General features: G+C 33.8%; 1 protein-coding gene across 11 annotated transcripts in view; it reads left to right on the top strand.

The window, feature by feature from the left end:
• Positions 1–15,306, top strand: part of Gk (glycerol kinase) — a 117,487-nt gene that overhangs the window by 63,948 nt on the left and 38,233 nt on the right. For 7 of the 11 annotated variants that reach the window (XM_063242821.1, XM_063242822.1, XM_063242823.1 and 4 more), the window contains 2 exons: positions 24–167; positions 2,140–2,220. In XM_063242821.1, the coding sequence (XP_063098891.1) occupies positions 24–167; positions 2,140–2,220 (225 nt within the window). Of the gene's footprint in view, positions 1–23; positions 168–2,139; positions 2,221–5,418; positions 5,506–7,817; positions 9,685–15,306 lie in introns of those variants that run through there. The other 4 variants (XM_023562859.1, XM_003464737.4, XM_013146973.2 and 1 more) reach the window with 2 other exon arrangements.

Here is a 15,306-nt window from a genome sequence, read left to right on the forward strand (position 1 = left end):
CTGATAGAGCTTTTTCCCCTCAGTGAAGCCTTCCATGCCGGAAACCACTGCTCTGGGTGCCGCCATGGCAGCAGGGGCTGCGGAAGGAGTTGGCGTTTGGAGCCTTGAGCCTGAAGATTTGTCAGCAGTCACAATGGAACGGTTCGAACCTCAAATCAACGCTGAGGGTACAGTTAAATAATTAAACTTTGGTATAACTGTTGCAGTGACCTTAGTGTGAGGGAGTTTGCCTCTTTACTGATTTATAAGTTAAAAAACAAAATAACAGAAGGTACTGTTTTAGATTCAACTGTTAAGCGTATTGGGCTACACTGAAAAGTTTGAGTGGACAACTTTAGTTCCTTATTTTAAAAAAAATTCAAAATCACTTTTTAAAAGCCATTCACTTTAATACTGTATAGGAGAATCGCACTGCCACCTTTGGTGCTTATGGCCTGGTTTTAGGTGGTTAGCTAGCCTATCAGACACTAGTAACTTTTTTTGTCTTTTAAAAGTTATGATAACCAAATGCAAATACCCAGATTCCATTTGATAAACAACAGACACTGGTAATTTTTAAATACATCAGGACTAGCCTGACAAGGGTGGGACCATTTTAAGTACATAAGCATTAAATATCAGATTCACTCAGAGACCTAAGAAACTAAGCTGAGCTGGAAGCTCTGATGAGCATCTTTATTAAAATAGTGATGCAGCTCTTAAATTGAAACAAATATGACTAGGAAAATAAGGCTTTATATACTGAATTTGGTTTTATAACTTCTTAGGAACCTATGCATAAGATTGATGCTCTATTGGGAAGTGACTGTTCAAATGTATTTTTGTTCTGTTTTCTAGAACTCTGCCAGTGTTTCTGAATTTTATTCATTCTTTTCCATATGTAAGAAAGTGAATTATAGTACTAATGATTCTGTAGTTAGACAGTGTACCATGTCTACAATGTAGACATCTGTTTCAAAATCTGATATTCTGTCTGAATTTTTAAATTGTAACTCCAGATAAAACATGAAGTAAAAAAATTTTGCTTCTGAAAAACAAAGCCACTTTTTAATATGTAAGCAAATGCTATTTAGATCAGGTATGTGATCCCTAAATGTTTTTCCTGTTCCTAAGGCAGGGAAGTTTTGTGCAGAGGGTTTAAGATTACTGTTTAGGAGAAAGACCATCTTTGCTATTATGTAAGGCTTTAGCCTTTGGGATGACCGATTGTACCATCTCTCCTTTCTCCAGCCCCCATCCCCCTCCTCCATAATAACAGACAGGTAGGTACAGATAGTTCATTCTTCCAGCTGGGCATTGTTTAGAGCCAACCCTGAGGCTAGGAATTGTTACTGACATTGGGGATACAGAGATGAAAGAGATGAGGTCCTTACCCTTCCAGAGACTGGTATATATGGAGGGGGAGGTAGACCAAACCATAAAAGTTCACTATGGTAGCTGACCCAGAGGCATATGTGAAGTACTGTGGGAAAAGGGGAGTAGAGGACAGAAGCGGGATAAGAAATCTTCTAAAGTGAGTGATCCTTGAGGCTTGGAAGGCTGGAAGGATTTAGAGAACTCTAACTTCAGGCATGGTTCAGGACCCTTCCGAATACAGCATCAGTGCTCATTTTTGTTTAGTCCTCCTGTTGTGGATTTTCACCTTGAAGAAACTCTTCTTTAATGTGTATGTCAGGAGATCTCACAGGAATGCAATCTTGTGCAAAATTAATATTTGCTAAATCCTTCGATTGGACCAACAGCAATTTTCCTAATTTTCCCACATGACAGCACACCCTCTGCTCATGTTAGAACCCCTGGCACACCCTTAAAAAGAGAAAACAGCAAATGGGATCCCCCTTGGTAAAACAAGTGTCCACTTGGTTTGGGACAGCCTTGTCTTCCTAGCAAGTAGTCTGTGTCCCAGTCTCCGTCCTACTGTCCCATGCTGTATTTCTCCTGTCACATTGTTCTCTAGTTTGCAAGCAAGTGGCTCTAACAGTCGCTGCCTGTCACCAGTAACCATATGTTCCCAGATATGAGTCCACATAAAGCCGTCCTTGGAAGAATGCTGAGTAACATACATAGTATGTATGATACTTATAACATTTTGCAGATTACTTTTCATAATGTGTATTTTTTTCTACCTTCAAATTCCAGAAAGTGAAATTCGTTACTCTACGTGGAAGAAAGCTGTGATGAAATCAATGGGTTGGGTTACAACTCAGTCTCCTGAAAGTGGTAAAATCTTTTTATTGTTTACTATTGTCACTTTTTCTGACCATTTACACTGAGCTAGAATACTCTGAAGAAATGCGTTATCATATGTCCAAAGTGTCTAACATTTTGAGAACATGTTAAGCTCTAAACATAAAATGGAAATGATCAGGTTAATAGACATACTTTCACCCTATCCTGCCACACCTTTCCTTATTAGTTTATTCCTGGAACTGAATTTTCTAAAAGTAAAATTATTTCTAGTTTCTTCTAAATTAAAAAAAAATCAACTGCAGATTTCTTTTTCTCTGTCTTCTCTATGTCTTACCTTTTTGGGAGGCTATCTTATGGCTTGAACTGATTGAAAGCTGTACTATTTTCAAAATACAGTTTGCTACTTTTTAGACTAATTCTAAGCACTAAGGCAATGCACATAGGAGGAATTCCTTTGAAGCTCAAGAAGAAGAAATGTACCAGACATACTAAAGTAGAATTATTAAACTGTTGACAGAAAATAGAAAACTTACTTTATTTTTCAAATCACTTAGGAAAGTATTTAGTTTTGAGTAAGTCATCCAGATTTAAACAGTCTTAAACTGGCATAAATATTATAATTCTTTTCTAAATGTAAGAGTTGGACCATAATGAATTGAACAATGACCAATAATATATTAAAGCATTTACTGTAGTAGAAAATTTATGAATGAAGTATTACCTTGCCTTGCAGCCTCAGAATATAGAACCGCTTTTAATTTATGTGGCTTTTGGAGAAGTTTCCAAGGCAATACACTACCATACCTCACTGTGATCTGTATGTTCAGTCCTGACTGTTTCTACTTGAAACTGACATTTTCTCGTAAATAAACGTACTATCCTTTTTATTCTGAGAGTCAGCTTCTCTTTCCAAGGTGGTAGCCATATATTTCTTGCTAAAATTACAATTTTGAGATCCTTTACAATTAAATTTCCCTGTCATATGTATTTTTTTAGCACACTTGCAGTTGCTGTGTGAGATGTACCAGATACAGACCTTGACTTCTTTTCTAGATTGCCTAAAGTAATGGTTGATGAGAAGTTGGGTTTCAGAATTTCTTTGAGTAGATGAATTTTGTTAATGTCACAATCCTGCCACCACCCCATATAAGCTATATAACTATATTATTTTAATAAACTTGAAAAATTGCTACCTGGTATCCTATTTTTAGATTGTTTAATTTATGAGAATAATATTTACTTAATTTCCAAAATAGCTTGGCAGGGTTGGAACAACCATATTTTTTGTTTATATATAAATGCATTATAAGCAATTTTAACATGTTTAGCATGTGTTTTAAGTGTTGTAGAAGTGATTGGGGATTTGTTATTTTTTAGAGAAAGGTTATCACAAATGTTGTTTTGGCTCTAGACTCAAAACCCACCCACCAAAACAATAGGTCAGTGGCCTGGGGATCTAGCTCAGCGGCACAGCACCTGCCTGTTGGGTGTGAGGTTGTGAGTTTGATCACCTGTACTAAAAAAAAAAAAAAAAAAAAAAGCCAAAAAAAGGAGAACAGGTCAAATTGGTTTAAATGCATTACACAGCTATCAAATTACAAGTATATTATACATATAGAGGCATGTATGATATGCACATTATATATAATATATACACATTTTATATATGTATAATATATGTACATATATATGTATATTTTTATATATAAAATGTATACATGTATACATATATATGAATGGTAGTTAAATCAGTTTCACAGGCATCTGTGTATATTTGCCAGAAAAGAGAAATATCATCATTAAATAGATGCCACCTAAATCTATGGGAACTTGTGAATACAGATATTCTTCTGATTTTCTTCATAAATCAGAATCCACTGTAGGTACATCAGAAATAGCAGTTATTATTACTTAACATACTGACTGCTCGCTCTAAGAGAGCCAGAATAGACGTTCATCTTTTTTAAAATCAGACTAAAATACAGTCTTCACAATAGTGGAAATAAAATAACCTTTTATTTGAAAAAATAAACTGTGACAAAATAGGGGAAAGAGCTTATGTCCCTCTTTTTGGCAGGTTTTTGTTCTGTTTTTTCTTTCTTTTTTTTTTTTGTTTTTACTCTTCTTTTTGAGACAGGGTGTCACTATGTAGTTCAGGCTGGTCTTGAACTCACTGTACATCCCAAGCTGTCCTGAAACTTATGGTGATTGCCCTAAGTGCTGGGATTATAGACATTCTTAACCATGCCCAGCTATGGCCCTCTTTAATAATTTGTCTTCTAAGGGAAAGAAATTTGTGATGAAGGAGAAAAAAATCTTCTTCCCAAAAAGGCAAAGAAAAAACTACCATCACTATACTATATTACAAAATGTGCCACAGAAAATTTTACAGTATTTCAATGAAGTGTTTGTCTAATGTTTGTATTTTCTTAACTCTTTGATGTTATTTTTAATAGGTTTCTCTTTTTGAAAGAGTATTAAGTAATCTGAGGGCTGGAGGAACAGCTCAGATGTCTTTGGTTTAGTCCTCAACACAAATACACACACACCAAAAAACAAGTATTAAATATTCTTGACATATCACTTTTACATTTAATAAAAGGATATATGTGAGAAATAGTTTTTAAGAGAAGGGCTTTGAAGAGTAATCAAATTTGAAAATGTCGGATTAATCATGTTGTCAGGTAACTAGATTAATACAGCTTTGCAGTTGTGTTATTACCAGATATATTTTTTTACACACCAAATTCTGTTTAGAAAATAAGAATAAACAAATGTTTTAGCAGAAATTGTGGTTTGAATTCATTTTTCAGTAGAATAATGTAACTCTTCTCTGCCAACCAAAGGACCCATAATTTTAGCTTTGAGTGAACTGCATTGTTCATTTTTATCTGTTTGAGAGAAAGCATCTAGAAAGCCCCAGTTAACAGCCTCCCAAAAAGTTCTTGCATAGGCTGCCTTCTAAGCCTTGCCAGAAGAAGGCTAATGTTGGTCTGTTTGTACTATGTTCTTGGCTACTTGTGGCATGCTGTCTAGATTGTTAACTGTCATAAGCCTTTGATACTGATTATAATTTTGATTTTAAGTAATAACTCTTTGCTACCTTTATGAATATGCTATTTTTATAACTTGTTTTGCTATGTTGTGATTCTTAACATAAATATTGTAATTATGTGTCTCTCTTTTGATTTGCTTGACTGGAATTCCCTTCTACTTGGATGACCACAGGTGACCCTAGTATCTTCTGTAGTCTGCCTTTGGGCTTTTTTATAGTGAGTAGCATGGTAATGTTTATCGGAGCAAGGTACATCTCAGGTTAGTTGCTCTTTAAATTAGATAATTTTTATTTAGTTAGTTTTAATGTATTTATGTGTAACTCAGAAAGTTGTCAGTATTTTTTATTCTATGTTTAGGAGCCTGGAAAATCAACTAAACATATAATTAGTCATATCAAGTATATTTGAAGCAGTTAGAATTAAAGGTTGACTTTGCTTGAGCTTTTTTATGTTTAGTAAATGATTTATTTGAGAAGCTATGTTCTATTGACAGCTGCAGCAGTAACCAAAAGTAGAAAGTACAAAGGTTAACGTTTAAATGAAAAGATTTTCAGAGTGACTGAAAGTTAAACGTATAATTTTGACATTAGTTAACTTGTCTTTCAGATGTGCATATATATATATATATAGTGTGTGTGTGTGTGTGTGTGTGTGTGTGTGTGTGAGAGAGAGAGAGAGAGAGAAAATTTGTTAAGCAAGTATGTCAAGTTTCAATCCTGGCAAAAGTTTTGGCCAGAGCATGTTCCCAGGGTTCCTATAAAACTTTAAAACTGGGGAAGATTTGTAGTTATTTTATTTTATTTGAAAGAAAGTTTTTTAGCTGGGCACAGTGGCACATATCTTTACTCCCTGCTACAAGGATCAAAAGTTTGAGACAGGCCTGGGCAATTTAGTGAGACCGTGTCTCAAAATAAAAACGTTGGAGATACAGCTTAGTAGAGCACTTAATTTAGTATTCCCAGGGGTATAAGCTAAAATATATATATATATATATATATATATATATATATATATAGTTTTTAAATTGTCACTTAAAAATGTATCTTAAATGAGAGTTGAACTGAAAACTGAATTTTTATTTTTGCTTATTAATTTCTAGCAGATACTGTATTCTTATAAAATTAAAACGGGTAAGCATGTTATGAAATAACATGCATAATCTGTGTTAATTTAAATATAATAGCCATTTTGGAAACTGCTTCTGATGATAGTTCGTTTTTTCTTCAAATTACTAGATAAATTAGAAATGACTTGTTTCTTATTCCATGTTTTAATGAAAATAAAACACTTTGAAATCTTCATGATTTAGAGAAAGGGTTAAATTATCTCTTATTTAATAAGATGATGAGCTAGATTTAAAATGTAAAATTAAGGGCTGAGGATTTAGCTCAGTGGCTTAAGCACCCGCCTTGTAAGGGCAGGGTTGTGAGTTCGATCCCCAGTACCGACAAAAAAATTTTTAAAAAATTAAAAAATATAAAAGTAATTAACAGTTTCAATATGTGTTTTCAGCTGGACTTGAACTCACTATGTAGCCTAGGTTGGCTCCAAATTCATAAGGATCCTGCCTCAGCCTCACAAGTGCTAGGATTGTGGGCATGCCTCACCACATCTAGTTTCAGATGTAAAATTTAAACTTTATTAGTGTGAAGAGAATATCTGATTGTAGAAATCCAGCAAGCATTTCTATAGCTTAGTATCATCAGTATAGTGCTACATATAAATATGAATCTAAAACTATTTTCATTAGTGGAATATTCTCAATAAGTAAGAAAATTAGTTACTTACATGAGAATTTAAAAGTAATTATATTACATTGCTTTATATTTTCATATTCAAGTATATTCAAGATAATTTTTTCAAATCATCTGTTTCTGCTCTAGTAATACTTTAGTATTATTTAGTATCTAGTAATATTTTAGCATTAGTGGTAATGTGGTAAGGATTTCAGTACATAAATGTGTATGACATTAGCAGATGTCTCTTTCTGATTCTCAAGACTGTTTGGAGGAAGACTTTAAATGTTCCCATGTGAACTGTAATTTTAAATTTATAACAAAATATATAGGTTGTTCTAGAAAACATTCCATTATTTTTCATTATCCTGAATGTTTTGGTCTGTGTAATAGTGATCTGGAAAAAGAAACAGAACAAACTGCAGCTGAAAGTTTTCATTGATTTTATTATCTTCATTGTTTGTTTTTGGATACCATGACAACACGAAAAGAGATAGTTTCTATGAAAAATGAGACATAGAGCATCTCTCAAAACTAAAGGACACATTAAGTATCCAAGTGATTCTAAACTGCATATGATCACTGTCTCTAAGTTCTTTCTTTGGTAACATACTGAGGAAGAGTGAGAATTGTTTGCCTTAGTAAACAGTTAGCAAGATGGTAGTATTTATTATTTGGAACTGGCGCAGTTAAATATGTTGCATTTTAACTGGGAAGTATTGTTAAATCACATGAAATTAATAGTTAAATAAATGATTGAATAGTCTTCGTTGCTTTAACTCATCAATTGTATGCATGTCTGACTGACTTAAATGGTTTGTGTCCCCTGTTTTAGGTATCCCATAAATAATACCAACTCATGGATTCCCGAGATGCGAGCTTTATTCATAACAAGAGAATCCAGCAATTCTATTTCTTAATGTGATGACACTATTCATAGACTCTGATTTTATGTATAAGCCACTTGCTGCATGATCCTCCCAGTAGATCTGTGGCTTGAAATAAAAAAAAATGTAGCAGAAAGAATGCTACGGAAACATTTGGTTTGTTTTTGAACACTGACAAAGATTGGGCTGGCCACCATGGGGGCTGACATCCTCCATTGTCATAACATACTGCCCCATTTCCGCTTAGGTTCAGAAAGGATTCAGATCCTTCCATTGAAATCTCCCATCAAATGCATTCAGATGCCAGTGAACTTGGATCTGATACTCAGCACTATGCATTCATGATTAAGAAGCTAATACAAATCTGCTAAAAATGAGTGACTTTGTTTTTGACCAGTCCCCCAGTCTTTTTTCTACATGCTACAAGGTCATAACATCTTCACTGAATGTTTAAGTGCAAACTTCTACTAAATTATTAACATGACCATTTAGTACTCTCATAGCTTGGATGTTTTTCTGAAAAATATTTGCCAAAACTGCAATCCTTAGGCATTTTACATTATCTCCCTAATTATAATGACCTTTGTCTGGATCTTACAGGGAAGAACACTTTTCTTTTTCTTTCTCCATCTCCTGTTTATATTTTTTTTACTTTGTATGTACAACATACACATATGTGTTTTATACACTGAAGGTAGCCCATTTATAAATTAAGAGCACATTGTATTCAGTAGGTTTATAACAGGGCTGGTTTTAAGCAGACTACTATGTATATAAATATTTGGAGGAAAACAGCTATATACATTTTTGGGCAACGGTTATGCATATTATTTACAGGAAGAAATTTTTTCTAACAGAGCCAACACATAAATAAGTACTGTATGTTCTATGTCAATAAAAGAAAATGTACTTTATTATGACTTCAACTATATTTCTTACACTCTTTTTATTTAATTGTCTAGTTGAACATATGCTTGAAAAAGAAGAAAAACTGGAATACTCCAGTAAATAATTGTTCTGAAACAAAATACCAGTGCAAATAAAGTTATTTTTCTTTGGCATTCAGTTTTTACATATTTAAGATTCTTTTGAGGAACCGAGGGAATATCAAACATGTTTAAAAGCCAAGTAGAGAAGAATTTAGGAATAAAGTCAAGAATCCTTTTCAGTCTAAATGTTATCAACTATTCATGAAAAATTATAATTTCTGTAAAGGATAAGAATTATTTCTGTTTTATGTCATATTACAACTGAACAAAGATTTACCATTAGAAATGTCTTTGAGCGAAACCAAGAATTTCTCAAGATACTTAGCATTGTATGTTATAAGAATTTACCCAATTTAACTGAGCATCCTTGTTTTAATGTGTTAAAGTTAATTTGTTTTGTAGTAAATAAGAAAATACTGTTTCCTAACTATTTTCTTCTATCAGTGCTGAGTGAGAAAGTACTTATGTTAATATAAAAAGTTTTATTTTGCTTGGAATTAATGATAGCTTGCTTATATTTACTGTTCTGACTATACTGTTGCTAAATTATTGAATCTGCTGGTTTTATTGAGACAGCTACCACTTAAGTGACAAATATAGAAAGGTACTGTGAAGTTATCACTTTGTGGCAGTGATAATTTTACTATAGTTATGTTTTTACCCATATAGGTTGAGTTCACTGTAAATAATTGTGCAAACCACTGTTCAGATAATTTTAAGATTACATTAATTTTTCTATAAATTATAAGGTTTATAAATGTTTGAAATTGTACACATTGATATTTAATGATAAACTTACTTATAATAAATTGACCCCTCGTTCTTACTTGTATTTCTCATTTACAGACTAGAACTTAGATCAAGTTAAATTAACAAAGATGTTTCAGTAAACACAAAACTCAGTTGCTAGCACTTCATCCGGCATACTCTAAAGAATTAACCAACAGCTGACAAAGTAGTTTCTGGAATGATGAGCATTTAAATCATTTTATTAGAACAGACTAAACTGTTCATCTCAGTATTTCCAGAAAATCTTTTGACAAGGTCAAATGTCATTATCAGTAGTGTCGCCTGGCTGATCTTGTCTCTTGTGTTTCATTCTGTGCTTCAGCTTCTTTGTCTGGGTTAGTGGAGTCCACTACACAGTCTGTTCTCTTGGCTTGATAACCCACACCTCAGTCTCTTCTTATCCAGCCAATAGTAAAATAATAGTGCGTCTTTGCTTTAATCTCTGTAATAGTATCATAAGGGTTTCTTTTTATTGTGCCCAAAGTTTAATGCTTTGGACTATTTATGAGTGTATTATATCATGTGTGAAAGAAGAATGCTAGCTATTTTGGAGAAATCTCCAGAAAAAAATTTGTGATAGCCCAGAAACTAATGACACTGATGCTAGGATAGGTTCTATTTCCTCCATTGTGCTTACCTCACAGTAAATATGTACACAAATTATTTTAACGATCACCTTCTTTGGTACCAGGAATCGAACTCATGACCGCACACTTGCAAAGCAGGTGCTTACAATTATAATAAGTTCACGTAAGAAACAATTAAGAAACTGAGAAAACAGTTTGATGGCTATGTTGCTCATGTTTTATTGGCACATATCTTAAGGCTGACCTTATAATTAAATATAAGATGTGCTAAATACCATAAATGAAAACTTTACATGTATCTCCTGAGAGTTCCCTGTCATCAGATTCAATTAAAATGACCCGTTAAATTTGAGGAGTATAAAGATATTCTTTCTGAGAAGCTAAAGTTAGGCCACTGTTTGTAATTACCAATTTTTACCCTATTTCAGATAACTAGTTCTGACTGACAGTGTAAGAGTTGAGGTGATGGCAGTATTTTATTTTAAAGCACAATTGCTGTAGACCATTTTGGATTTCCCTGATGAGTATTAAGTATCTTGTTTTCTTTTTTATTAAATATGATAGTATTATCTCACTTGTGCATATTTTATGACTAATTTATAAGTATCCATTAATGAGTAAATAAGTTTTATATCTTTATATGAGTAGTAGAATACTAGCCATATAATTGAATAGAGTACTGAAATATGCTAAACATGAGTGATGTTTGGAAATATGCAAAGTGAAGGAAGCCAGATCCAAAATATCACAATTTATGCCACATATTGTATGCTGTATATTATATGAAATCTCCAGAGTAGACAAATCCATAGAAATTGAAAGCAGCTCAGTGATTGCCTGAGGTGGGAGGAAAGAGAAATAGGAAGTAATTTTAAATGCATATGGAGGTTTTTTTAGGGGGATGAAAATTTTGGAAATCAAATGAGATGGCTGTACACTTGTGAGTATACTAAAAACCAGAAACATGCATTAAAGGGGTGTATTTTATTGGTATGTGGATTATAACTCAAAAATGCAATTAAAAATTTCGGATATCATGAGTTCATGATCTACAGACCAAATTCCCCCTACAGGCCTATTTAAAACAAAACTGGTTTTTTGGCACTAGGGATTGAACTTACAACATCCTGCTTGCCAAGCAGGCACTTATGCCACTGCGCTAAATCACCAGCCCAAAACAAAATAATTTTAATTTGTATTTATGTAAAATAAATGTAAATACCAAGTCACAGGTGGCCAGGGAGTGTGTGGTTCCTGAAATAAACTTTTCTTTAGCCCTTGAAAAATGGAGGTTAATAAATTAACTCCCTTTTTGCTTTTTTTCCCTTGATGCGGGGCTTCTTTTTATTTCTCTCAAGAGTTTAATATTGGAAATAGATGCTTTAGTCACTGATACCAGAAGGTTTGTGATGAACCAAATTCTGTCCTTGCACTCACCCTCCTAGGGGTTTGCATGGTGTTTGTGTCTTAGACTATACTGACACTTAAAGATGCAGTTAACTGGTCCCCCAGCCCAATCACCAAAAGCCAACCGACCAATCTGTAATAAGTGAGAGGGCAGTCTTCTGAAAGTATTAATCCCAGTATATTACCACAGTTATCTGTAGCTTGACTTTTCCATACAAAAAAACTTCTAAATGTGCTTTTAATGTTCTTACAAATGTTTAATTTCATCTGTTCATCTTCCCAACCTCACTTTAAACCTTTGGCTTTTGTTTTTCCACTACATCTCTTTTCTGTAAAGCTTATGAGAGGGAACAGTAGGTTAATCTATAACTTACTAGTTCAATTCATTGTAAATCAAATTTAAATGCAAGGAAATATTTGCCCATTCACTGATTTCTCAGCTGTCAAAGGAACTCTAAAATGAGCACTTTTGTCCACTTCTTTAAAAAAACTGCTTGGAAATGAAAGTAATACTATTAGAAAAATTGGAAAAGAGGTTAGAAAGAAGAGTAGAAAATGACACAGTCCTTAAACTACTGCTGTGGTTATCATTTTCATCATTTCACCACTCTTTAACGAAGTGTTTCACGCATCTTGAATACTTGGAAACTTTTTTCATGGTACTGGTGTTTGAACCTGCAGCCTGATCACTCAGGTACATCCCCAACCTTTTAATTTTAATTTTTTTTATTTTGAAACAAGGTCTCCCTAAATGTTTTGAGTTATCCAGGGTGATCTTGAATTTATGACCCATCTATCTCAGCTTCCCAGAGTACTAGGGTTACAATCATGTGCCATGATGTCCAACTCTTGGAACATTCATAAACTTTATGTAAAATTTTTAACATGCAAAATATGAAGTATCAACTGTGGATCCATGCCTGTGAGTAACATATGGATAGGGGTAATACCAAGTTGGGGGTAGCACCTACCTCTGGGAAAGGGGTCTAGAATCATGGGAAGCGGCTTGATTGGAACCTGAAAAGTTGCTTAAAAATAAATTACAGCAAATACAGTATAGCACAGTTTTAAAAATTGACACTGCTTAGTGTTAAGTACACAAGTATTTATTCCCTACATTTTTGTATGTTTGAAAGAGCCAAGGCAGATTTCCATCAGTTTCTGTCTTTCAGTGTGATTGTGTTTGTCCTGACAGCCTTCTGAATTAAAAAGGTTGAAATTTTTTCCATCTTGTTCTCTGACAGAATTATTCTGAGCACCTGATATAAAGTATTATTACAGAGAAGAAATAAATGTATTCAAAATTATATTCTTAGCCATTTGTTATGAACAGAATTTAAAAGGCTGAAAAAATACCCACTTTATTTCATATATAGTACATTCCACAAGTTTTAATAACCACATCTGTAAGTTCACATTTATACTTACATTTAAGGCTAGAAAATGTCTATATAAAAAAGTCCCAACTTTATACAAGGTCAAGGGAAAAACAATTGTGACCATAATATTGGATTTTAAGTTAGGCACAAGGTCTGCTTTATTGTATTCCAGGTGCTAGTTCATATGGTTCAAAGAAGCACTAAATGTGAAATAAATTGGAATTTTTTTCCTTCTGGACATGTTTTGAAAGGATCACAAAGATGGATAAAATGAAATGGGAAGATGCCAATCAAAATGATTAAAAACTGCTAATGAAGAGAAGTTGAACTCTGAAATTCACCAATTACCAGCTTCACTTACCTTTGCATTGGGGTTTTATACTTTAGTTATCTTGGCTTCCACTCAAGGGAATGCTGCTGCTGTTTAGTTGCTTTCTCTAAATGTTTTTAAAGGAAGTGACATAACTAATGGCTGAAACTGTTGTTTCAAGGTAAGCTATCCATCCCTCAGGGAAATTCTCTAATTCTGTGTATTAAATGTATATATGTGTGTCCCTTAGGGATACACACCCTATCCCCAACACAGTGTATTTTTTGTTCAGCATATTTACACGAGTATAAGTCAGTGTTTTCTATTAAGTCTATACACCTATAATAAAACCAGAGCTAGTCTCTCTGTAGTTATAGAATGCAATAATAAACATTTTTGGGGGAAATTTTTGCCAAGTCCTCAATGTATATAGGTGTCCATTAGAGACCCCATGTTCCCCTTCTTTCGTCTCAGAGACATACAGGTATGGTAAGCCTGGGTGGAGCTGTGCCTCTTATATGCAAGGCTTCCTATTACACTTGAGTCCACTGCTTCTTACATCTGTCTTGTAATAAACTGAATTGCCCTCGCTGGTCATGGTTAGCACAGTGGGTGCCCTTCTGTAGTTGAGTGTTGAAATGATTTAGTAGGATCAGCCAATTCCAAGGGAAATGTATGCCCTCATTATAGTTCCAATAAAGCCAAATGAGGCTCTCCCTCAAAAAGAGTTTACCCTTTATAGTTAAAGAAGGAAAATCCGTGTCCAGCCCCAGATTCTTGGCTTGAGCCAAGCAACTAAGTAGTTCAAGTTAAGGATGTCTCTTCCCAGCTCAAAGAACTGGAAGATAAAGTGGGAAGCTGTAAGTGTTAACATAGGCATCTTCCATTTGATTATAGTAAACAGAACTTCAAATGTAATGGTGGTCTTCTTTTGAGTTTTAGACATCATAGTGCTAATATTAAATGATTATAATTGAACATACGCTAAGCCACTTCTGCCCAAATAAGTATCTAATCACAATTTGTCAAGGAATTCATTATGCAATGTTCATCTATCTAAACTTTCGATATCCACTTGCGAAAGCCATGTTTCTACATGGCTAGTGATTTTTAGCTAGTGATTTGGTTTGGCTGCCTGTTGGCTGTGTTTGGTTTCTTGTAGGAATCAAATTGGACCTGTAGGTGGCACTGCTTCCCACTTTCTCAGGCTTCTCAGGAATCCAGCTGTCAATATGTGCTGCAGAAGTCAGTCTGTGGTAATCACAGATAAATGCAATCACTGAGTGACTATGAGAGATGTACAGCTGTTTCACAGTATGATCATAAAAACCAAAAGCTTAATTGATGCTATAAATTCGCTTACGCTTTCCTACATCGTCGAGCTTCCTTGGACTTTTCAGCTCATCAGAAAAGTCAGGTTTACAGATATTTCTCATTGTCACTTATAATTTAACGTTTAGCAATAGGAATTTCTCTGCTAATTATACATCGTATTCTCTCCATTTAGTCAGTCACAAATATAGTCTTGTCTACAGTCTGTTTTACTTTAAAAGCTTTTTTAAAAAAACTTCATAATTGAGTGTTGAATCAGCTAATTCCAAGGGCATAATTGTGCCACCACCATGATCCCAATGCAAAGCAAATTACTTTTCACTTTCCTTTATTTTTGCTTTCCATCTACCTGGTTGTTGAAAATTATTTTAAAAATAGGTTCCTTCTATAACAACCTACAAACATGACCAAATCAAGACAAAATTGTGTTAATTGTACCTTCAGTTGATAACGTCATTATTGTCTCACTACGAGGCAAATCTTTTTTAACAATTATCATTGTCACTAGCTTCTTACATATTGAGCTTTACTGAGTTATTAAAGTTTTATTACTACAAACCATCAGCATTTAAGCACTGTAGCATGCAAACATAATAAAACCTAACTAATTTAGAAAATAGTAATATAGCAGTATTTTGTAATAA

This window comes from Cavia porcellus, unplaced genomic scaffold (genome assembly GCF_034190915.1).
Source record: "Cavia porcellus strain 051 isolate PalLab524CR breed Dunkin Hartley unplaced genomic scaffold, mCavPor4.1 scaffold_33, whole genome shotgun sequence".
NCBI classification, from domain to species: Eukaryota; Metazoa; Chordata; class Mammalia; order Rodentia; family Caviidae; genus Cavia; species Cavia porcellus.